The sequence below is a fragment of the Amia ocellicauda genome, chromosome 20 (genome assembly GCF_036373705.1).
Source record: "Amia ocellicauda isolate fAmiCal2 chromosome 20, fAmiCal2.hap1, whole genome shotgun sequence".
NCBI classification, from domain to species: Eukaryota; Metazoa; Chordata; class Actinopteri; order Amiiformes; family Amiidae; genus Amia; species Amia ocellicauda.
In genome coordinates, this window is record NC_089869.1 from 14,453,653 (window position 1) to 14,478,248 (window position 24,596).

The 24,596-nt window shown below is 40.1% G+C and overlaps 1 protein-coding gene across 1 annotated transcript in view; it reads left to right on the plus strand.

Annotated features, from left to right (window-relative positions):
* The window catches only part of LOC136715576 (zinc finger matrin-type protein 4), a 49,581-nt gene that overhangs the window by 16,490 nt on the left and 8,495 nt on the right, over positions 1 to 24,596 (plus strand). Inside the window, exons 5-7 of the mRNA XM_066692833.1 lie at positions 6,677 to 6,836; positions 11,449 to 11,673; positions 20,075 to 20,171. Coding sequence (XP_066548930.1) covers positions 6,677 to 6,836; positions 11,449 to 11,673; positions 20,075 to 20,171 — 482 coding nt within the window. The remainder of the gene's footprint in view (positions 1 to 6,676; positions 6,837 to 11,448; positions 11,674 to 20,074; positions 20,172 to 24,596) is intronic.

Here is a 24,596-nt window from a genome sequence, read left to right on the forward strand (position 1 = left end):
TGCAGTGCATATTGTCTCACAGGATCTTGCCCAGGGTGCACGCTCTCGCTGTTCCCTGTGCTCATCTTTGCCGAATCAGTTACTAAGATGGAACACAGGGTAAAACTCACCCGTTCTTACTTCTTAAGACCTAGGTTCAGATACATTGTAAGTTCATTCTGACATGGATGTGGTGATGTATCCCTAAGAAGTGTCTCTTAGAGAAGGTCTCATCTTTTCAAGCCTTAGACACAACTACTCAGCTTTTTATGAATTTATACCAACCCCTCATGGCCTCCCAACATTATAAACTTTAAAACAAAGCTATGTCCGGAGGTTGTTCTGATGTACAGAGTTGTGTAATTCTAGTAGGATTTATTTTTGATTTAATATATTTTTGTATTTATTATGTGGCACACCCTAACTTAGAAACATTCTACTATGGTACGTTTTAATTAGGAGCAGGTAAACTACTGATGTAATAATCATATGCCTGAGATTTCCATCTCCAGTAATTGAGAATTACTTGTTTATCTGGGAAAAGAATAAATGTTGAGATTGTTATCACTATTTATCACGGAAACCTCCAAAACATCTGGTCTTCAAAATGCGTCAATACATAGTTATATTTTAAGTGGAGTCAAAACTTTATTTTCCCTTTGGCTTTCTTCCATTTTAACTTTTAAATCCCACTAAGGGTAAATGAGGATTTCTTGGACCTCAGAGGGGGGAGAAGGAGTTGATTGTAGCTGTTCATATTGTTGCCGTTATTATATTTGCAGCACGCTGTGTGCTTACCTTCTCAGCAGAGTGTGATGGTGATTGTGCATTTATCTTCAATATCTTTGCCAGCCCTATGATAATGTGGACGGAGGGAAAATTTCCTCTCAGTCTGTTTTCAATAATTTAAGTATTGTTATCAACAGTAGTAATTTCACAGCAATCTCTCCGTTTCTGTTGCACAGCCCAGCCCGCTCTGTTGGCGCCGTGTCTGATGAAATCCCAAAGATAATGGTTCAGATTAATGGATTACAGTAAATTTAGATTTTACAAGTGTATTAGATAGAAGCAATAAAGCGCTGCATAAACAATGGGCAGTTACTCAGAATGTGCTCTTATGAATGCTGTATTATCTTGTTGTTTATGAACACCCTCACCCTTTGGTTGAGTCACACACAAACATGGAGGTCGTGTTGTTTATGTTCACTAAAAACTAGAAGGGAACATGATTTTCTTTCTGATTCATGCAACAGTGGAAGATTTTTAAAGAGAGAAGAGAGAGAGAAAGTAGGTCAGCTAAGGTTTCATCTTCTGTCTGGGGAAAGAAGAAATTTTCATTGATCTAATTGTATTGCGTCCATATCGGACTGTATGATGGAGCATTAGAATCTGCGGATGGCTTGGACTGGCATTTTAGGGTCTGAACGGCGGTGCAGCAGACAGGAGATGAAGACAAGTGGAGTTTTCTCTGAGATATTTCTGCTTCTCTGAAAGAGAACGAAAAAGGGGAGTGTTTCAGCCTGATTTACCGAGCCCGTGGTTTATTTTTACTTTTTGTTTTTGAAGTTGTTTTTTTTTAACCCCCACAAAACATGCTACCACAGAAGTCAGAGTGGGAGGATGCGATAAACACACATTTAATTAAAATCCCATCTTTAAGAGCAGGGCAAGGCCAGACAAATTTCAAAGCTATCAGACTTGTTTAGTATTTATTTGCAAAATGGGTCACATGCAAATGAGCTCGGCAGATGTGTGACAGACACTCCTGAGGGAAGAAAGGGTGCATTTTAATAGAGTTTAGTGCAAATTCATTCAAGACAAAAAAAGACTGCTTTCACCTCCGTATAGGAAGTGGGTAATAAGGAGATAGCTATTCAAATGTCATTGCTTACAGTGAAAGTATAGCTTGAATAATCAAGATACTTTGTTTCATGGCGGAGCACTGTTACAGCATTCAAACTAAAACCCCTCTTCCCCAAAATGAAAATAGTATTTATTTATTTCCTTACTTATTTACTGTATGTATTTATTTCCATCCTTTTCCTACCTTAGCCTTGTCTTGCGATAAGCAGAAGTCAGTCTGACATAATCCCAACACTTGAAATTGCCAGAGCAACATGCTGACAAAATATTTCCAATCTGTTACGATCGCCATTTATTTCTGCATGTGCACATATATGAGAAAAGGCAAAGCTAACAAAGAGGATCCCAAGATATCATCAGGTACTGGGAATCAGGTACAGCCTGCTAGGAAACCGTTGCTCTTTGGAGATCACCTTCAAAATATATGGGGACTGTCTTTTGCATCCAATTATGACATTTTCATGTTAATGGAATTGAAGAGGAAACATTTATGCAGCTGACACACACAACATGACCTCAAATGATGATTTAAAACACTGATGGTGCTCTAGCATCAGTGTTTTAAACAGAGTAACATTGCGATTAGGTATAGCTGTGCACAACAGGAGTAGGTGGTTAGGATTTGGGTTTGAATGTGCTGGCATTAAGCACTACACTCAGTGCCTACTATGACTCCCTTTAATAGAAATCAAAAGCAGTCATTTCAGCAGCCCATTCTGAAAGAATCAGGTCAGCAGTCGGTGGAAGTAAACGTGGGCCAAAAAGTAGATGTTTCTCTTCAGGTAACACTTAAAGAAATGTTTGTTTGTGGTATATTTGGGTGCTCTGGCATGGCACCCCTGTGAAATGAACTGAAGATAACATTTGTGGTTTGTTATAAACACTGCATCTTTTTTTTTAACACATGTTGAGCTAATGCCTTCAGTCTGTTTAAAATCGTGTTATGTAATTGTATATAATTAATTGACTTGTAGTGAAATTGGCAAGCCTTAGAAACAGACATGTCATATTCTTCTGTCTAGGTCTGGAGGACAGGTATTAAACTAAAGCTTTTTAATCCCCAATAAAATATTTTCCAATGTGGACTCCTGCTTCTAAAAGTGAAGGGCCTTCTTATTAATAAATATCACTGTCCTTCCCTAAGGCATATAAGTGGCATTTTCTATCATCTATAAAATGGAAAGGTTCCAGGAACATGTCAAGATCAGAGCTAGGGGATGTTATGCATTTGTTAAAAAACTGTCCTCCTCTCATTTCCAAAAGGTGACAATAACGGCATGTTTGACACATAAAATGCATATGTATTTACATTTATTATTGACAGTCTACAAATCAGATCATGAGGGACAATCCCAAATAAAACCTCTATCAAGAAATCCATCACTGTATAGTGAGTAACATGCTCAAAATATCAGATTAACTGCACTATATAATGTTATGGATATTTTATTTTGCATAATATAAGCCATTTTATGGACTAGATTTGGCAGTCTCCTCTTTAGGTCTTTGTGTGAATTGATTCTGTCTCTGCAACAGCTTTTCATTCACTGTGTTTTCACGCAGGCAGGATTACTGTTGTTTGCCAAATACCACATTTTCTGAATTGGTATTCCAAGCCATGTAATCAGGGTAATCAAATACGTCTGTCCGTTATCAGGATAGTAGAATTCCAGACACTTGAATACCCCTCTTGTATTCTGGGAAGTGTTGGAAGACTAGCCATTGTAGACATCTTATTAGGAAGACCCAAGGGTGACCTTGTAAAAACAGTTGCTATGGAAGTGACGCAAGTGCATTCTTCTTCTATGATGTTGCCTTCCTATTAAGTGGCACGTAAAGCATTTATAGCTGTTGCTGCCATAAGGAGTGCCCTGAATAACACAGATCTTGAAACAGCTCCGAAGCTGCACGTTTTCAATCCCTCATAACAGAGTCGTGCATGGCAATGAAGTGCCTGTAACCGTCAAGAACTCACTTCAGCAGCGAGGAAAGTCTGAGGTGATTAGTAGATTAGAAAAGTCCCCCAATGCGCCAAAAAAATGTCCTTCTCATTTCGCTTAAACTCCTCTTAATCTCTTGCCATTGTAAGAGAGGGTGGGGGGAAGGTCCAGGGGAGTTAGAGAAAGAACAAGTAAATTGAGTGGAGGATCAGAGAGAAATGGAAAAGAGAGCAGGGAGTCTGAGAGGAAGAACAGAGAAAGAGAGATGGTGAAATCAGAGGAGAAGGGAAGGGATACAGCTTTCTGTGGATCTCAGTAGGTCAGTAGGGGAGACATTTATGCATTTAAATAGACTGGAGGCAGAATCTGTGTTATAAATGAATATTATAAATCTGTATTATACTGTATAGAGCTCAGTGTTTTACTGTTTTTAGATGAATTGTTTTTCATAACATCCTGACCTTATTTGGACTGGTGTCAAAGCCCTGGATAATGAAGCACAGCAAGGTGAAATATTTATGTGCTACAATTATTTAAAACAGAGATTCAAAATGGGGCAACAGCAAGCAGTGGCTTACTGAAGATCCCAGGCTAGGAGTTCACCAGTAGGCCCTGGCAGACACACAGATGGACACATAGGGTGGTTTCTCCTGTGGATCTGCAAAGAGCTGTGAAAAGGAGAGTTGACAATCCTGTTAAATATTTCAGGGAAAATCTGTGAGACTACCAGCCTAAGGGCAAGCAGCAAAGAGAAAAACTGGAAGTCTTAACTTTATCTGTAAGATGGGTAATCGAGTCTCACTGCAGCATAAACATAAATAGAGACCGTGATATATCAGCATTGCGCAAGAGCTTCAAGCTTTCCAGAGATAAAGAAGATAAATAAAACAATCTTTTTTTTTTGCTTTTTATAGCACACTTATTTAGAGGTTTAGGTTTATTTCCGCTCCCAATGCTGGCATTAAAGAAAGCACCCGACCCTAAACCCTTATTTTAAAGCAGATGGAATAACCTTTGCTAATACTATGACTCTGAGAAGAGGTAAATTAGCTGGAATAGTTCAGGTCATCAAAGTTGCTGACAGAGGCTGTCATTTTAAGTTTTTGTCTGTTTGTTTGTTTCAGAAAGGCAGTATTATTCAACAATGTGAGTAAGAGACCTCTACCTTCTCCCATTCTCTTGCCTCTAACCACTCAGCCTCACATCCACCCTGCCGTCAATGTCCTTTATCATCACATCACAACCCTCCAATCACTTGGCTTTAATGAGTACACACTACCTTCCCAGATCTTCAACCTTTACATCAGACTCACAGTCTTTCAGCATTAAAAATGACACTGCAATGCCTGGAGCCAAAGGTCGAACTGCGTGGACCACACTGCCCTCACTCCCTCCCATTTAAGCACTCAAATACCAAAATGCCCTTCCCCCAAGTCCTTCCATTTTAACTTCTAAAATACATGGTCTCCCACTTCCTCGAACCGTTACACAACACTGCCGTACGATCAAGGCACTGCTTAGCATTGTAATGGATGCCTAGCAGCTGAGTAGCCTTGAGAAATAGGCCAGAAATCAATGGATGAGTTAGTTTTCCCCCTATCTGGCTCATTTAATACTAAACTCCTTAGTTTCCCCAGGCCCATGAATTGTGGCAGGACGTCCCTGGAAGGGAAGCTCTGTGGAAACAGGCAGATCTCGTTCCTCACAGTGATAATGGAGGACTTAATGAGTCCAATTTGAGGCTGTTAGCTGCAGTACACAGAATCAAACACTCAGGGATTTTACTCCAGTGCTGAGCTCTGCAGAGCACAGATACGATGACTCCAATTACAAGCAAAGGGGTGAGTCTCGCCTGGTCCTGGGAAAATAACTCCCTATTTGAGGCATAGCATATCATAAAACACATTTTTACTGTGAATCTTAGTAGTTCTCCTTTCATATGCACATTGTGCTGACTTGGTACTGTGGTGTAAATCAAAAGATCAAACCATTTTAGGGCAGCCTGGGTTGGAAGACTCCAAAGAGTTCTGTCAGAAATGTTTGTTGACTTTTAGTTGTTGAATTGGATAATTTATTTATTTTTTGCTTGCTTGTTTATCTCCTGGAGGTTTGTATTGAATCCTTAGTTCATTCATAATTAAACCCATTTATTGGCAGAGACTTGCAATCAAACAAGTGCAGATAAATATTTAATCTGAGTTGTGTGGCTCTAGGGAACACCACATGTTCACCCAAAGTGAGTAGCAAGCTCAGTCACATGCTTTTAAATGTCTTGTGAAGACTGAGCTCATTGAACCAGACGTTTGAGAAAAGGCCCCACTCTTTAGATTCTTATAAAATAGTCACGATTTTTTGACTAATGACTAATTAAAGACTAATTTGTCTTCCTATCTTTTTCGGCTTGTTCTATGTCTCTCTGTAAGAAATGAAAGAAAATGCGTAAGATACAGTTTTTGTATGACTCGTATTTGAAATCATAGCAGTGACTTAGTGTGGGTGTGTTCAATTAGGTTACTATTGAACAGAATCAATACCCACATTGTAATAATATACATTAACAAGACCCGTGATCCTACGCATATTAAGTGTTTTCACCTTTCCTCTCGAAATAATTAGGTAGGAAAAGTGTTATTTTATTAATAATAAAAGCACAACAATTGTTTTTCTTTTCATACTAAACCTACTTTACACATTACTCACTAAATACACAATATATAAACATAGCTCTACTGGTGCTATTAATCGAGGTTGTGCTATCTCTTTCCAGACAGTTTCTGAAGTCCACAGAAGACAATCTGTTTTTTCTTGCATTACCAGCCAGCTGTTAACATGCCACATAAAGCCATCACTGTATGACCCCTTGTTGACCTGCGCCTGCCTCTCTCTCCCTGCAGGACAGCGACGAAAGTGAAGTGGACAGGAACAAGTGCTGTACACTCTGTAACATGTTCTTCACCTCCGCCATTGTGGCCCAATCCCACTACCAGGGCAAGACACATGCCAAGAGGGTGCGGTTGGTCCTTGGAGAGCCTCCAAGCACACCTACACCCACAGGTATGGCAAAACAGCACATGACAGACACTGTCAGCAAAGTACCTTTCCAGTCTCAGCCAGCCTTCTAGTCTGTAATTCTAGTCTAGTCTGATTCCTCAACAATATAACAGTTAATGTACTCTCCTAAAACCTCTCAATTTCTAACTGTTGAAAGGCAGTGCCCAGCAAAACTCAGATCGTCGAAGGGTAAACTGTGGGACAGAATTACAGATGAGAAAGCAGCATGAGTCTGAGCTCTTCTCTCACACAGCGCCATTGTCAGACACCCTCCATTTAACTCCTGTCTGCCACAGCGGTGGCTTCTGCAGGCTTCGCCGTTTGGGATATAAATACGCCATGATTACATTCCCTGTGTGAATATTATGACAGCAGGCCATTAATAAATGATGAAAGGGACCTTTTAACAATAGGGTAGAGAAGATAAGAGAAATTGAAATAAAAGCCTTGCCCAAGACATGCAATCCCTACAGGCATACACAAAGTGACACACACATTCCCTCGCCCACCAAAACACACTCACAATCCCACAAACCACACCGTATAAGTTTAGTAATTTATTCAGAGATCGCTGATAGAGTATATGTCGCACTCAATGTCACTGGAGCACAACTCTGTGACATGGGGAGTATAAAAGGAATACTGTGATAGAGGTACAATGCTATGCACTGACATCTCATAATTGTACCATCTTACTGAAACTTAACTAGGAAAGGAAGAATCCCCATTGACCATCAAATCATAAACAAATTGATAATTAAAAAATCTAACCTTTCACATCAAAGCCCCCTCATACCTATTCCACCTGCACATTATCTAAGGATTCTCTCACACCGCTTTAGTAGTCAATTGCTGTCTTTTTGCCCATGTATTTAAAAATGTGCACTGTACTTAATTTTACACTGGCATGTATGTGTCACTCACTGATGGATATTTTATTACATTCCAACTTAAATGGGCAGATTGGCGCAGGTGTATGGAGGAGATATTAATTGAGAGATGGATTGAAAATGTTGCAGTCATCTCAGTATAATGTTTTAAATTAAAAGTAGTACTTAACAGTTGAAACCAGCAAAGGTAACCTTTAAAATCCGAAGTGTTCACATTCATTAGACTCCTAGAGTTACAGCTGGCTAGTCGATGTTTTTAAATTACATCTGCTTTTAAAACACATACCTTGGAGATATTTAATTTAGCGGTTTGTCCACCGGGGAATGGCGGACTAAAGTCAGAATTAATTATAGCAATTATAGAAGGGTATACGTTATATCTTCTTGGATATACGCAAAGTTAAGTGAACATATGCTAAGTTCTCTTCAAAATTAATTGGGTATACAACGTATGTCCTTACAGTCACAAGTCATATTACCTTGAAAAGATTAGGAGACAGCATACCATTTTTGGTTAACATTTGTACTCTGATGTGGGGATGTCCTGATTCAGTTGTCTCAGAGGGGTTACCATCATAGACTGGTCTTCTTTACATAGCTTTGAAGACACTTATTTTGTGGTTCCTTTAGCAACAGTTTCCCAAATGACAGTTGTGCCTTTTCTTGTTCTTTCTGGGCATGTGCGGGAGTCTTCTCTTAAATTACTCCTGAGCTCGGTCTTTACACAAAGCCAAGGAAGGGCATTCATAAATCAGGGCACCGAGCTGCAGGGTGCAGTTACTCTAGTACTGTGCTATTGATCTTCATGCAGGGGGGATACAATATTTTCTTCTCCAGCCCCAGTTTCTCATAGTTGGGTCCATTTGACAAAGTAAGTGCTATTTCTTCAGCTCCAAATGTCTGACCAAAGTCTTTATTGTAAATTTGCCAGGGTAGTAAAATCAAGGTGGTATCTTTTCAGCCTGAATTTGAACGGTTTTAATTCTGACCTTGAAACAGTAATAGTTACAGCAAATTGTAAGGCTTGAGAATTTAATGTAATCCGTCAGTGATTTAATTGTACAGCTTCCTCTGAAATGTCAATGTGTCTTAAACATAACGTGTGCGGAACACCTGTGGAGATGTCCTTGAGGGATGAATGACTCTGTCTTACCCTTACCCAAGAGTGCGGGCACCTTTATAAAAATGCTACCAAGCACCGTGATCAGACATCTGTTCACAAATTCACAATTCGCATTTGGAGCAACATTAGACTTACTTAAATACACTGCACAACAATGTACCATATTTAATCTATGACATTTGAAGGTCAACTGAATGGCATTTCCTGAAAAAATGATGATAAATTATGCATTATAATTACAACAGCTATACCTGAAAATCGAATATAATAAATAGAATTATACATAGGAAATTCTTTTTTTGTTAAAAGCGATCACAGTCCCCTTTCATTACAGATTATAGGACTATTTTCTTATAATCACTTCCTCATTCTGAAATACATGTGCTACCTCAGAGAGATTGTGAAAAACATATCAATTATGTTGTGTATGCAATTAATTCAGATGAATGAGTCAAAGAGGCTGCTCATGTTTTTGGTATTATTATTATTGTATATTTATATTTTCCAAATGTTTTTGTGCCATCTGATGTGCTGTTTGGACCTAATAAGATGATTATTATGATTATATTTCTTAGCAGACACCCCTTATCCAGGGTAACTTACAATTCTTACAATATATCGCATTATTTTTACATTCAATCACCCATATATACAGCTGTGTTTTTACTGGAGCAATTTAGGTAAAGTACCTTGCTCAAGGGTACAACCTCCCAGACTCCACAACCCTCCTCTTAGACCGTAGTCCAGAGCCCTAACCACTACTCCACACTGCTGCCCAAGATCATGCAAAATTACTGATGAAGGTGCTGGATTGGGATTGCAACTTGGGTGATAGGATTTGGGTGCTTTCTGTCTCACCATGAAGGCAGGACCGCCTCTGCAATCAGGCCTGCTTCACTGAGTTGTCTGATGAGCAGACAAATGGTCTAATCGAGGGGAAAATGGTCCTAACTTCACACTAATAAGTCATTCATCAGAGGGCAAAAGGGACACTAAAGCGTTTTTCGTCTCTTAAAATCAAAGAATTCAAAGTCTTGCAGTTTAAGTTATTTTTCACTGGGATAAAATCATAAAACACATTTCTCAGTCAATCTCAAAGATGACACTACTCAAAAATCAAGCTACCACTACTGCCTAAAGAGCACCCTGGTACTGTCTCAACCTAAAATCATCTCTGTCTGTATTATCTTGTATTTTTGCAATATTGTTATGGATCTACGCTTAATCTATGATTCATATTTTGGTTTTGTTTATTTATTTATATCGCATATACGATTGACATTTTTAAGCTGTATGAAGGAGTTGGTCAAAGGTAACCTTGATGAGCATGCAAACAAATCTTTGTCATGGAGACACACTAGATGCATATTGATCGTGACAGAATTGCTGTATTCTAAAGATGCCCTTGAGCTGCTGTGTGGGGGCCTAGGTCTGTGTTACCCTTGGCCTGTTGCTTCTCTGAGGTATGTCTTCCTGCTGCGCTTCTACTATCTGATCGACTCAAGCGTCCTCACCTTCAATTCATCTTACAGCCTGTCTTGAAATGAAATTCCTGTTTGTGACAGGCCCAGTGAGGAGTGTTGGTTGCTGTGAGGCGCCGTCACGACAGGAGAGAAGCACAATGTTTCATTCCACAGGGCAGAGAATAGGATGTGTTTCTATGTGTCTCACCTTGGACTAGAAAGAGATCACTTTTTCTCTTGGTCTCTATAGTTTCAGGTACATACATGATATCTTGCAGAGGATTTGATAGAAACTAAAAGTGGGTACACATTTTTGCTTAAATCACTTGAATCTCGCAAGATTTCCTCTTTAGGGGTCATTTTGGAGGCAGTTCTTGCTCATAAGTCAGTTGCCCTGAAAACTCAGTTGGTGAGTTCTCTTATTTTCCATTCAGGACTCTCCCTGTCGCAATGATAGCAAATGACCTGCAATTTGAGCTTGAATGTCTAAACTGTGTTCTCATCAGAAAACTGCTCTCTGCAATTCAATATGGGAAACATTAACTGTATACCACATCACCTTCCTGTCAGTGTAGTTTATGCCCTCAAAGGAGAATTCTATCCTGAATACAGAAAACATAAGAATGTGGCTTGTGGAAGTTTTTGAAATAAGTACTGTAGATGATGCTATAGGCGTTATTTTGTGGTTTGTTAGATAATCTGTGAAAGTGCAAGGTGTGTGACCCCCCTTTGGCCACCCCAGTGCTGGCACATTCCAGTTGCGCTGTGAAAGGTGGTGGCCCTCTGATTACAGCAGAGCATCCCTATCTTGTGTGGCTTGATACCATGGCAACGTACCTAAAATGTTAAACACAGTGCATCACCTGGCGGTTTATTTTTCCCATCTTTGCCATTCCCATGTGGAAAGAACATTTCTATAAAATGAAAGTCTATATTAGATGTGCTCTGCACCTTCACGTAAACCACATCTCGATAAATTACTTTCCCCCACAATTCCATGTTCCGGGGACGCTTCACTGAAAGTGCAGATGTACTCAAGGCACAACATTTCTTATGCCTTATTTTATGGTAACTAGCTGGGGTAAACCATTTTTTAAATCATGTTTCTGTCACTGACACCAATCTGCCGTTTTCCCCAGACTCCGCCCCTTCAACACCACAACCGACAGACCCGGTGCCGCCCCCCAGCTGGCCCCCAGCCAAAGATGGGGAGGCGGGGAAGTTTTGTTGCTTATGTAGCGCCTGGTTCAACAACCCACTGATGGCACAGCAGCACTATGAAGGCAAGAAGCACAAGAGGAATGCCGCCAGGGCACGGCTCCTGGAGCAGCTGGCAGGGAGCTTGGATGCCACTGAAACCACAGGTCAGTGAATGTCCATCCTAATAAGTACAAAAACATTGTTTCGTAAAGTCCTATTATGTCTGACCTGAGATTGACAGGGGATGTTCATCGTAGTTTCTAGAAGATGGTTTGTATACAGCATACACAACAGTGGTGAGTCACTTACAGGGAAGATGGCAAAATCCAACATTAATATTATTCTTTATTTATTAGTAGATGTTCTTATCCAGAGCGAACATATAAAGAGCTAATAGGTATTGCTGTCTGGGAAACTTAGCTCATGGCTAATTCATCCCTATTACTTAGAAATTAAGGAGAAAAGCTTTTGTTATTTTCATTCGGCAGTCTTAGGTTAGAAAGATTGAACATGTTTATTTGATACGTAAAGAGGAGTAAGAAATTAAAAACAAAAATAGAAACCCAGTCATCCAGATTCGGCTGTGAAACGAAGGGTTAAGGGAGTGTTGTGAAGATTGATCCCCGATGTGGCCCTGTGTGCGGCACTTCACCGATGTGGACAGCAATAAAGCCCCAGGAATCTCTCTAACTGCTGTTTTATTCTGTCCTGCTAAGCAAAAACGAGAGCACTTTTCTGTATTTGAAGCAAAGCACAGCCTGAGGGTTCACTTTCTCAATTCAACAGCCAGACTAGCAGACAACAAGCAAGGCCCTGACCTCCAAGCCGAGCTGCATCCTAACCAGCACCTTCCTCGGCACAGTAAATGTTCTGGAGATCCAGAGGCTAAAACACAGAACCACAGACCTTCCAGAAGATTAGTGTGTTGCTCCTGGTAACATTATAGCAATTCATTTTAGTAGTTAAAGCTCAAATGTTGTGTCTTGCTTCCCCTAGAGTGCAACCAGTCCTGCTGTATGAAGAGTAATACTTAACTGATACAGGACAGGTGGTAAAGAGTCTGGAATGGAGGGTTGTACACATTTACAAAGAGAAAATGTCCCGGAGAGCAATTTATTGCGCTGGTGTCACAGTGGGAGGTCTGACCCCACGGAGAGTCAGGAAGAGTCTAGAAGGCACATGCTATATACAGAAATAAAAAGCACAGTAGCAGAAACAAGACAGACACTGAAAATAAACATTTAAATAGCTTTCGAAATATTTCATGATTCTTCAGTGAGAGGGAAGCAAGAAAAGCATCTACATTTTCGTGCCAATCAGATGCCCTGTGTGGAATTAAGAATACAGCAGCCTCCTGTGCCCTACCTTTAGAAGCGATGGAGGAGAAATTCATCTGCAGAGGTTTTGTAGATATGTTGTTGTTTTTTTCTTTGATTTTCAATTACATTATAAACCCCAAGCCTCCCTCCTCCAGGAATGGATTGTACAATTTTGTGTGTGTTTTTTTTAACATCTCTAAAAGATGCTGTTTAATATGAGCTAAACGTTTTTCAAACTGTCATAATTGTACACAATCAATTGCTGCTTACATTATTACATTAGGTATCATAATTGCATCAGCCCATCCTACCGGATCAAAAGTTAATTTGATCAAACCCTGAGTCACATTGCACTGATGCTGGGAGGTTTAAGTGGTGTCATTGCAGTACTTTTTTTTTCTTTTTTTTTTTGCAGTTGTGACCCAAATCCTCAGCACTTTGGTTTTCTCAACAGAGATAAGCTTCCACAGCTTTACATAGATGATTTGTGACTCAGATTTTTCTGGATTGAATAACTACATTTGGCACTAATAATAATGTGAAAATATTAACCAAAGGGGCTTTTTACCTCATCATCAGCAAGCTCAGAGAGATATTCTGAACTAAGATGGGTTACTGAAGCTATAGCTATACTAGTTAAAATCAATTAATTCTCCACCAAGAGCTAATTACAGTTTCACTTTTCACCCCATATTCTATTTTTGGGTTCAGAGAAATGTAGCGTTACACATCAGCATGTGTTCTTACAACTGACAGATGTGCTTAGGAAACATCTTTCTCCTAAGATTGAAGCGATGGAAGCACCTGTAGTCCATTAGTTCTCCAGCAGCATCCAGTGGCATCAGATGGCCTCAAGAACACACCCCTGTATGAATGCAAGCTGACATCTTGAAAGCCAAGATGTGAAAAGCTGGTCCGGATGTGAGCAAGGCAATCTGCAGGCATGGCACTTGCAACACACAGTGATGCAGAGAGCTATATTTGAAGCTATAAGCGTCTTATTGGACTGTTGTTTGATTGGTCATGGTTCACTGTGTATTTGAGCCTGTTATGCTGATGTCACTTGACCACTCTTTGTTGCTTGTTTGCTTGCTTGTTTACATAACAGGTTAGAGGTGTGCCTGTGAATGCATTTCGAATCGTAGGTTTGATGATATACGCTGCATAAGAACCTCTCTCTCTACAGCCAAGCACCCGTTCACCCTCTGGAACAGTGATTTGTACTGCTGTGGGTGGTGTGGGGTGCAGGTTCAACAAAAGAGCAAAACACCTCTTGTTTCTTTCAGTGTTGTTTCAAGCATTTGGCTGTGGCTATCGTAGGTAAAGAAAGTCTCGATTCCACTGCATGAAAAGCCACAGAAGAGCATGTGATACGCATAACCATTTTTCTCAGATAGTGCACATAAAAGGAGCAAGTATTGATTAAGTTCACCATGGCAGCTAGAGGCATTGAGCGCACCAGAACTACAAAGCCTGCCAACCTCCTACCACTCCCCACGGGACGAAGTAAAACAGCAGGGAGCTCAGGGTGGAGGAGACAAAGGGAAGGCCATTCCCTTTCTGCTACAAATCATACACAGGCGTGCGAGAGATATGAGAAAGTAATTATATCGCCTTCCCTTTAAGACATTGCTTTGCTTCCATGTGTACTACATTGAAGACATCCCTCCTTCAGGCAGTGTGGGAGGGTGCTAGAAACTGATAACCAGCTCATGCTGTTGCATATCATTAATATACAAAATCAATACACATTCTCAAGTTGAAGAAAATGACTGTGGATTAGTGTGTGTGTGTATGTGCATATGTTCCTGAACGCAAAAACACTTCAGCAGAATGTAAATTGTGTCTGTAAGTGAGAGCGTTCATGGGGAGAGACTTTTTTCTTCCATGTATAATCCCGAGGCATATTCGCAATTTCATTTAATGGGATCCATGCCCCCTATCTAGTGCTACAACTCGCTGCCTAAACACTTTGGTTGCAGATGGTACAGCTGCAAGTGCCGTAACAGTGAGATCGCTAATGAAATGGCCCTGGACCAGCTGTCAATAGTTCCTCAGATCGCCATGGGCTGATGAGCATTTTGTCTCCAGCACAAAGAGGGTTAATAGAGTGGCGGGGGCCAATTCATTTAATATTTTCTGGGCCCTTATTGTCTCTTAGTCTCCCTTGCTGCAAAACGGATACCGAGTGTCTTCATCTACTGAGTTATATTCCCCAGCCTCCCCTGAGGAGGCCGGATCAGCCTCTTTTTTTAGCTGCCGAAATGAACACGACGCCAGGGGAAGCCTCCTCGCCGCCTCTGTCCTGCGCTCCCTCGGGCCCCGGGGAGTCCCGCAGACGCTCCTCGGCTCATCCATCACCCTCGTTAGTCCCCTGCTTCGTACAAGTGAAGTATTCCTCTCCCACTCCAAAGGGCCACGGGGCCAGATGTGTTCAGAGAGATGTGGAACAGTGTTTATGGTAGAACTTAAATTAACAGTACAGCACAGGAAAAAGCATTTCATTTCATTTCAGTTAATGGGGCTCACCATGCACCGCCAGCACAGATTTCACTCCTGACTAACTAAGCTTTGTTAACGGTACTGAAGGCTCATCTGACCGAAGCCTTCGTCGCCTGACCTTCATTTCCTCTATGTTCACCTAAGAAGACAGTTTGATGTATGATATAAAGAGGAGAATCTGTCTGACCAAGAACACAGGAAATCATCTACTCTGTTATATGAGGAAACACTGGCCTTTTGGCAACACTCGGGGGAAATGAATAGGAATACTTGGCAATGCCTCCCAATCGCATTGATCTAATTCCCAATTAGGCTGGGTGTTAGACATATTTGTCCCTAAGTTCTAAATTTCAGGATATCAACTAATGTGCTGCCGAATCTTCCTTCTTCCTATGTCAGACCAGTTTAATCTATTTATTTTATGAGAATGGATACTTTAACCTTGCAAAATCTATTTTTTGTGGTAACGGAGGCAACACATTACTCACTGGACCCAGGGCAGGGCTGGGGTATACACTCATAGGAGCATTAAAATAATTGGCATACAGGGTCTCTGAGGGACAATCATATACTTGGGGGAGGAAAAGAAAAGCATGCATCTCCCAATCTATCTAATTGTTGTCCTGCAATGTTATTGACAGGATGGGGAGATGTGAGGAATGACTGTCAGCTTGTCCCCCAGCTGTGGATGAGTAATACTGAGGAGTTCATCTGCATGGAGGGTTGGACCGCCCGACCTATTTCGTGGGAGAGAGGGAAAGGTGGATGGAAAGACACCAAAGAAAGAGTAGGGAAACAGGAATGAAAAAGATGTTACAATTGAGCAAGTGGTGGGAACTTCTTTCTTGATGATGGTCCACTTTTTTAAGAAAGAAGCCCTAGAGAAATTTATATAGTTTCTGTGTCGGGCGTCCTGCTGGTTCTAGCTCTCTCCTGTCTTTTTGTCGGATTGTGTGTCTTACACAACACTGTGGCCACATTCCCAGTGGCATGGTGGCAGACATTGACATTGAGAAAGGCTCAGTTAGCGCCATGGCAGTGATTTATGCATTCAGTTCACTCGGCCTCACTCTTGGGATACTCAGTTTCATGGGAATCAAACAAAACATAAAAGCCTTCCTTGATAAAGCCACGCTAGGGCTCCCTGGGGTGGGAAGGCTGACTCATGCCAGCTTGCTCACTCCTCATCATCCTCCTGTGCTTTCTTCAGCAGCCAGGGCTGGCATCACAGGCAGAGTTATAAATCCCTTTGCATAACATCTAAGAGTTACAATGACATGCAGTGCATATTTTACATGCATACTGTGATGGCATAAAGCCCTATGCAGACCATTTGCAGGCCCCTGGACAGTTTCTGTTTGATAAATCAGGTCGAATTACTCTTGGTATGAATACATATTCTACTTATCTAAGTTAATCTTGTTCCCTTTTTACAACATATCCCCGAGCTATCCACATGCTCCTCGCACAATAATCTTTGCCACTTCTATCCTGATCAGAATTTTGTTATTGGTCAAGAACTTATTTTTGCCCCTTTCTCCATTTCTTTGAAACACGAAAATGAATATGGATGCTGACGTTTATTGGATTTGTAACTCTCAGGGGAGCTTGGCAAGGTTTACCACAGTAAACAATGTTTTTTCCATAGTTATACCATGCATGTACCTTGCTTTGTCATGGTTTCCCATGCGAAAGTTAATCATGGGAATTAATCATCTACACTCTATCAATTTCTCACTCTTTCCTATCAATGTGTTTTTTCTGTAGCAGGTCGATTGTACAGGACTTGATGAGATCACATGGATTGGATATTTAGAAAAAGAATGAATAGCATAACAGTTTATTGTAGCATCATTTGATTGACACTCTACAACAATCATCAAAGAGCTTATCTTATCAGAAGCCACACCCCCCAGCGTCTGATCTGCATGCAGTGAAACAGTTAGCATTTGCTGCATTTTAATTAACAGGGATTAAAAATTATTATTGTATGATAGCAGATAGGTTTATTAACAACACACCATAGCTGTCAAGGGCCTGGAACATGGAAATGTTCATTAAAAAAAAGAGCTTATTAACAGAAATAAATACATGATGCAGCAATTAATCACCGTTTTATACAACCTCACGTCAATCTGGAGAGCCAGCTACAAAACAGATTGTGGCCTAGCCTTTTAATCTACCATCCAGATGTTTTATCCTCATTTTAGATTCAATTTACAGAAAAGAACATGATTTTAATTAATACATGTTCATCATCTGAAAGGTAGGAGAGGTAGCATCAGTCAGTAGCTCTCTGTCACAGGTATACAATGCTTCTTAAAGAAACCTTGGAGTCAGGCTTCTTTCTTCATTGAATCAACGTGGAGTCTTTTTTTCCCACTGAATTGTCTGGAAAACGTTTTACAATTATTCTGCATTTGTCTTGGAACAATGCAAGTCCAAGTTCTTTAAGTGTTGTATGCAAACACAGAAATATATACAAACTCAGAAAGTATTTTTTTTTCAGATGTTTTGAGAGAGACTGGTAGGTCTAGATTTTTATCATCAACAGTAATATACATTAAAGTGTATTAACCCGCATACTGTAGGAGCAACTACACTATGCAGCATGTTTTTTTGACACAGTAGCAGATGTCTGAACAGTAACTGTTGCAAACAAACGAGAGCAAATTTGTACAGTATGGTCTATATCTACATGTAATAAACTAACACAATTATAGTTCCCATTCTTACTCAGACCACAAATATTTTAATCACACAGATACATTTTTATTTTTTATTTTTTTAAATTACTCTTTCACATGAACCTCTTATATTCTACAATGTTTCAAACATGGGGCAAAACATTAAAATGGTTAATAAAGCTTCGGTGGCCAGGTGTGTGTGCGAGTGTGTGTTCGTCTGCCTATTGGTGTGTGGGCAGATGTCTGTGTGAATGATATCCTTTGCTCTTCACACACCACCAGGCTATTTCGGGCCCATCGTGGTTCTGTACCACCTGCAAACCCTTTAATTAGCGCACATCTGTTTCCTGAATCACAGGCGCATTGGAGAGTAACTGGCTTCCATCCATCCTAACAGAACCCGTGGAAAATTCTTCAACGACAAATTCCCCAGAGGGACAGCTTCATTAGTTGTCCTGATAAAATGTCCTCTAATGGTAATTAATTTCCATGTGTATTAACGGTGCCCCTGCTTCAGAGGTCAGTCTGTAAAAAAAGTTTCACATGGTGAATTCAAAAGGTAATTTTCAATATGCCCACACATAATCCTCTCTCTGTGCAACATTTTCTGTACACCTGCTACATTTCTGTACGCCTTTCTTATTTTTCCACAAAATAAATTATCTTCAACGGCTTAAAAAGGGTTGTCAGTGATGCATGTCAGGTGCACAAGAAAACCTACTGCCAGGAATGTACAGGAGCACAAGATAAATCCATGTTCTAGTTATTTAAGGGCAACAAACTTATCATTAGACACAAAAAAGGACTCTTATGCTAAAATGACAAATTGGTGGTGACTTGATGAATGCTTTAAACGCTTTATAGTTGTATATTTGGAGCAAAAAACGTTAAACTTATGAAGAGAAGAACACCATAGCATCTGTAAAACTGGATGTCTGAGAAAACATGAACAATAAGATAAGCTTAAATTAATGATAGGTAGGAATGGTCTTACGATTCCATTTAGGTTGTTGAGAGAGCATTATTGTGAGATTTGTTGCTGTTTTTTGCATATCAATTAAGTTGTAACAAACAAGGAAATCAGGGTTACACTTTATTCCGGACTAGGTTTAAGGTTGTGTCCTTAGTAAATTTTTTAGGCTTTCCTTCAGGTTAGGGCTTATTTTTTACTGACTTACCTTAGTAGAAAGTTTTGTGGGACTATTTTGATGTAAGCTGGGGTGGGCGTTCATGCTGTTATTTGGCCTTGAAATGGGGCAGGTAATCTACTGATGTAATACAGTGGTTTATAGTGAAAAGCCTGTCCTTTCTTCACTCCAATGCAGTATCACAGTTCAGCATAAAGATTCTAAATATTATTTAGGTGTTAGGCTAATGAATTGCCATATCTGCATTAACTTAAGATTTGGATGTTTAAGACTGGAAACTAACTGAATATCTGAAATTAGCAAGTGCTGTATTTTAGCCAATAAACCTGGCCTCCTGTCAAGAAAGGCAAGCGTGGTTCCAGATGGACTTTGAATCTCAATAATGATCCAAAACACACATCAAAGTCTACAAACAAACGGTTAAGGAAGCACAGAATTGACGTTCTTGATTGGAAATCACCATCTCCAGACCCCAAACCAACAGAACATTTCTGGTACTAAATAAAGCAGTCCAAAAGCAGGAGCCAAACAACTTGGAGGAGCTGGGCAGGTTTTGCGTGGAGGAGTGGTTGAATATCCCTCCTGGGACACAGATACAGCTAAAGCAAGCACCTCCTCCATGTTTTCAAAGCCAAAGGAGAATTTACTAAATGCTGAATGCCAGAATTTGAGTGCATTTGAACATCACATATTTAGCAATATATGTAGTTTTTTCGCTGTGTGCTTTTGTTACACACTGTATTGACAGTCATACAGTCACTTTTCTTACAGTACACCTGCATTTTCATGGTACATCAGCTGTTAGTCGCACTCCATCCAGCTTATGAATGTAATTGGAGGCTGCTATCCTGTGTTTGGGTGTATTTGTGTTTTTCATGGCTGTAAGCATGTCTGTCTGTTCTCCCCCAGCTCTGCGGAACAGCTACTCGTGCAGCGTGTGCAACGTGATTCTCAACTCCATCGAGCAATACCACGCACACCTCCAGGGCTCCAAGCACCAGAATAAGTAAGTGAGCCATTTTTGGAGATGACCTCCCGTCTCCTGCTTCAGTTTCAGCAATACAGAAGTGGCACCATGTCTAATTTAGAGAACTACCCACATTTTAACATAGGTTAATCCTACTTTGAAGCCACTTTTTTATCCACTTTTCTTTCTGTTTCAGTTATTAGGTATCCCTCAAATAAGTTGTGGATTATCAATGCATTATCTTTACAATTCTACAAACATTATAGCACAAGAAATAACTGCATGTATCTTGTTTCACCAGCTTAAAACAAATATATGGATGATAGGTGTAGTGCCCTGAAGCACTTGGAGATAACCACTTGGATTTGTGTCTTCCTATTCACACCTGAAAATATTTCAGAATAATGAAAATCTTTTTTTTTGGCGGGGGTGGGGGCAATACATGCCCAGTGCAATTTGCAGTTGTGGTCAAATGGGTTGTCTGATTTTCCTTCTCCATAATCCAAAATCCAGGCATCGCACTTCAGCAACCGCACTGGAATGCAGACTGCCTTCCATAATTAGTTTTTTTTTTTTTTTAATTTTTTTACATTGTGTGGAGAAGAAAGAAATTGGGGGTGGAGTGGAGAGAAGTATCCTGCTGCGAGTAACCTTCAGTGCTACCCAGTGGGAGGTAGAGGCGGTGGGGGTTGGTTTTCAGTGAGGCTTGTTTTTATTTATTTATTTGATATGATTTTATTTAGGGCACAATTCAGAAACTGGCTGCCTTCCTAGCGATCCAGAATCGAGGGTTCTGTCTGAGCTGCCTACATTTATTTAATCATACGATCTTTAATTGGGCTTCATAAACGAGGGATTGATTGGCCAGCCATAAGGAAGGGGGGCATCTGATGGCAAGAGTCTGGTGTCAGTAGCTCCCACCCACAATCCATGATTAATTGTAATTAGTGCAAACCACCTTGTTAATGAGAAATGATTAAAGGCCAGAGAAGGCTGGTTATCATTAAAAAGTAAAATAAAAAATAAGCTTTGTACCCTTATTATAACCTGAACACTTGAGCCCATGGTTTCTTTCAATCACCCTATCTTTACCCCTCCTGAACGCTTGTTTTTGATAAACCTATCCAGTAGTAGCCTCACCCCTGAACGCAATCAGCTATTCACAGCTCATTATTCACATTCAGATAAAAGCAGCTGTGTAGCCTGTCATATTCTTCCTTGTCAATAATTCAAACAGGGATATTATTATCTAGCTTAGTGTGTCTGAAACAACACTGACTTGATTTATGTTGTTAGTTAGTTAGGAGGGGGGTTCCCTGAAAAACAAGCATTTATTTTTAGTGTAAATCAATCTTCCATAGATGGCTTGTGCTATTATGTTATTTGTGATAAAGATTAGATTTGCATAATTGATTATTTTCCCCCACATACTTTTTCTGTTTCATTTTAACACATAAATAAATAATTATTGCTATCAGTATTTGGATACGTAGGTCTCTGTTTTAATAGAACAACACAGGGTGGATAAATGTATCGATTTTTGCTACTCATCCAGAACATTTTCTTCAATACTTAAGGACAGTAAAATACAAGATAATTTTCTTGTGTGTATGATGCTTTACAACATAATTGCATGTTTGCAGAGGTAGTAGTTTCCCTTTTTTTAAATAAAAGGTCTGTTAAGATTTAAACAATAAAGCTGGAAGTTGAATATATTTCACACAGGACACTGGTAGGAAAGACGCATTAGCGTAGAACAAAACAGGAAAAATATTTACATCCCTAATAGAGGCTGGCTTGTTGATCTGTTTTAATACTTTTGGCTCCCAGAAGTAATCAGCTCAGCTTCGTTACTCGAAAAGCATTGCTTCGTGAAGGAGAAAACACGGGTAGGAAGGTAATGGCTGGCAGATTGTTCTCATCATGTAAACCAGCGCTCAGCAAAGACTTGATTACATTTCGAACAAATGAATTAATGTGTTTCACCTGCACTCCCTTGCCAGATGGGATCCCTCACATCCATTCAACGTGTGAAACGCTAGAGGGACTTTAGCATTAGAGAAATGTACTCTTGGGATTAGGATGCCATGCATTTTTGAGGCTTCAACCAAGAAGATCTGCTTCAAACCCTGGCTGCCCCTCTGTGTCCTTTATGAATGAAACATGAATACAGTAAGGTGCTGTGGCAGGAACAAACTTAATCATTGCTTAAACCAGCTTTTTTCCCACTTCCCTCCCAAGTGGCCAAACTTCAGGGCAGTTTATTAAATTTGATCAATGTATATTGAACACAGGGGTTGGAATAAACCGCCAATGCATAGCAGGAGGATCTGCCTGACGTTTACCTGATGAAACACAAATGCAAGTATATATTCACTATTTAAAATCAATGTTTGTCTGCACATATTGACTCGGAATAAGACACGTGCTGTAAACACGGTGTTGCATTACATGCGAGTACCTATGTACAAGTACGTTGTTGGCATTAGAGGTAAAAAGGAACACATAGAGATGCAGAGGTCGTATCAGCTCTCGGATGGGTGTTTCATTTTCATTGACTTTAGTTTGCCAGCTGCTTAAAGTTAAATGCTGCAGTTCAGCACAATTAAACTTGTTAAAATCTATACTTGAAATGTGACTGTTCTAACCCATACAGTAGAGTGGTTAAAAGCCACTCTCAATGTAATAGACTTTAATGCAGCTAATAGTGAAAAAGCATTATTGTTTTGCATGCTCCAAGTTGTAAACCTTTTTGGAAAGCTGCTTTAATATTCTGTTAGAATAAGAGATGTATCTTATAAGTATCTAAAATGTACAGATGTTAACAGCACATGAAACGCAAGTTGAGAATTGCAACACAGTTCTACTCCCTGAGTTGCCCGGCAACAAATGGCATTAGTGGGGGCATCAGCTTCTCAGATATTATCCCGAACTGCGCGGAAACACCAGCACGTTGCGATTTAATGACTGTAGACTCCTCATTAGCAGTGCTGAAACAGCGGTCAGTAGAGTTTAGTGGAAGGCTATTATATTAATCAGAGATTTCATCTTGCAGCCTTGATATAAAATTATTAAACCCGGAGATGAAAGCAGGGAAATGGGCTTTCGGAAATATGACAACGATAAGAATTGCTTAATTAGTAAAATCACAAACTCACATTAGAATAACAATTCCTGCAGTTACAACTAAATATATATATATACTGAGTTCTCTCCCTTAAATTGCAGTTGTAATTTCCCTTCAGCTGAGCTTTTTAACTTAAATGAGGCGTTTTTGTCATCCCGCTTAATGAAACAAGAAGGAACATACAGCCTCAGGAGCTGTAGCTAATGTGAAGGAGGAAACTGATTGGAAAGAAAAGATAATATAAAGATAGCAGGCTAAACAGAAGAGTGAAATTCTTTATGAATTACTGTAGAGTAGGCTATGATGGAATTCAGTCTTTATGCCTCCTGAAGTTTTGGGATTTTGTTTAATAACACAACAGTAAAAGCAGCTGGAAAGCAGAGGGTGTTGGTTTCGCTACAGAGAGAGGCAGCAGCTTGTGCAGTTTTTAGAGTTATATTTTATGCTCTTCAATCCAGCACTGTTTAGTTTAGTGGTACATGAAGAACCATGATGCCAGCAGCCCTGTTATAACTAGAATTATCCATTTGCTGTTCTGAGAAAATGTTGCACTACACTTCGCACTGAAGGAGTGCTCCATTTCTGCTGGTACAAGGCTGTCACAGAGCTGCACTCTCAAAGCATTTCTGTGCCATTAAGTGTCGAGGGATTATTATTTTACCTGTGTGATAATGTTGCATGAAACACCCATGTTACGTAAGTGGGTGTTAAATATCTCTGGTGTAACTCGGTTCTCTGAGATGTCACCCATTGCAGCCTGCAGTTTGTGACTGCTTCGCGGCTTTGACTCATTCTCTAAACTGAAATCGTAAGGCCACTTAGGTTTTCTTACATATACATTTTTATAGCAGCTAATACATTTTCTGGGGAATTGCTTTCTTTCTACATCTATAAAAAACTAAATTTCAAGTCTATAAACACACAAAATATAGTTTTCTCGCATGCAAGCATACCAAAGAAAAATTGAATAGCATTCTTCGATGTAGGTTATTTTGTTGTTAACCGAACATTGTATGAAATATAATATATGCAAAGGCATCCCAGTCCTCAATTATTATTTTGTGCAGGGCCATTTTTCAAGTGCAACTCGAAGGCGAGGCTTCTAATTCGGGATCTATTTGCAGTTGAAGCAGCATCTACTGTAAATGTGCCCGCCAGTTTCTAGAGGGAGTCGGAAAATGAGAGCAGACAGGCAGCTGAGATGTGACAGAGCGGCCCCTGCTGGGCTGGGCCCCTCCAGGTCTCTCCAGCTGGTCGGCCAGGTTATTAGTTGTGCCAACAAGAGGCAGAGGAGAACCTGCCGAGACAGGGCTCTGTGTATTTATAGCTCCATCCTC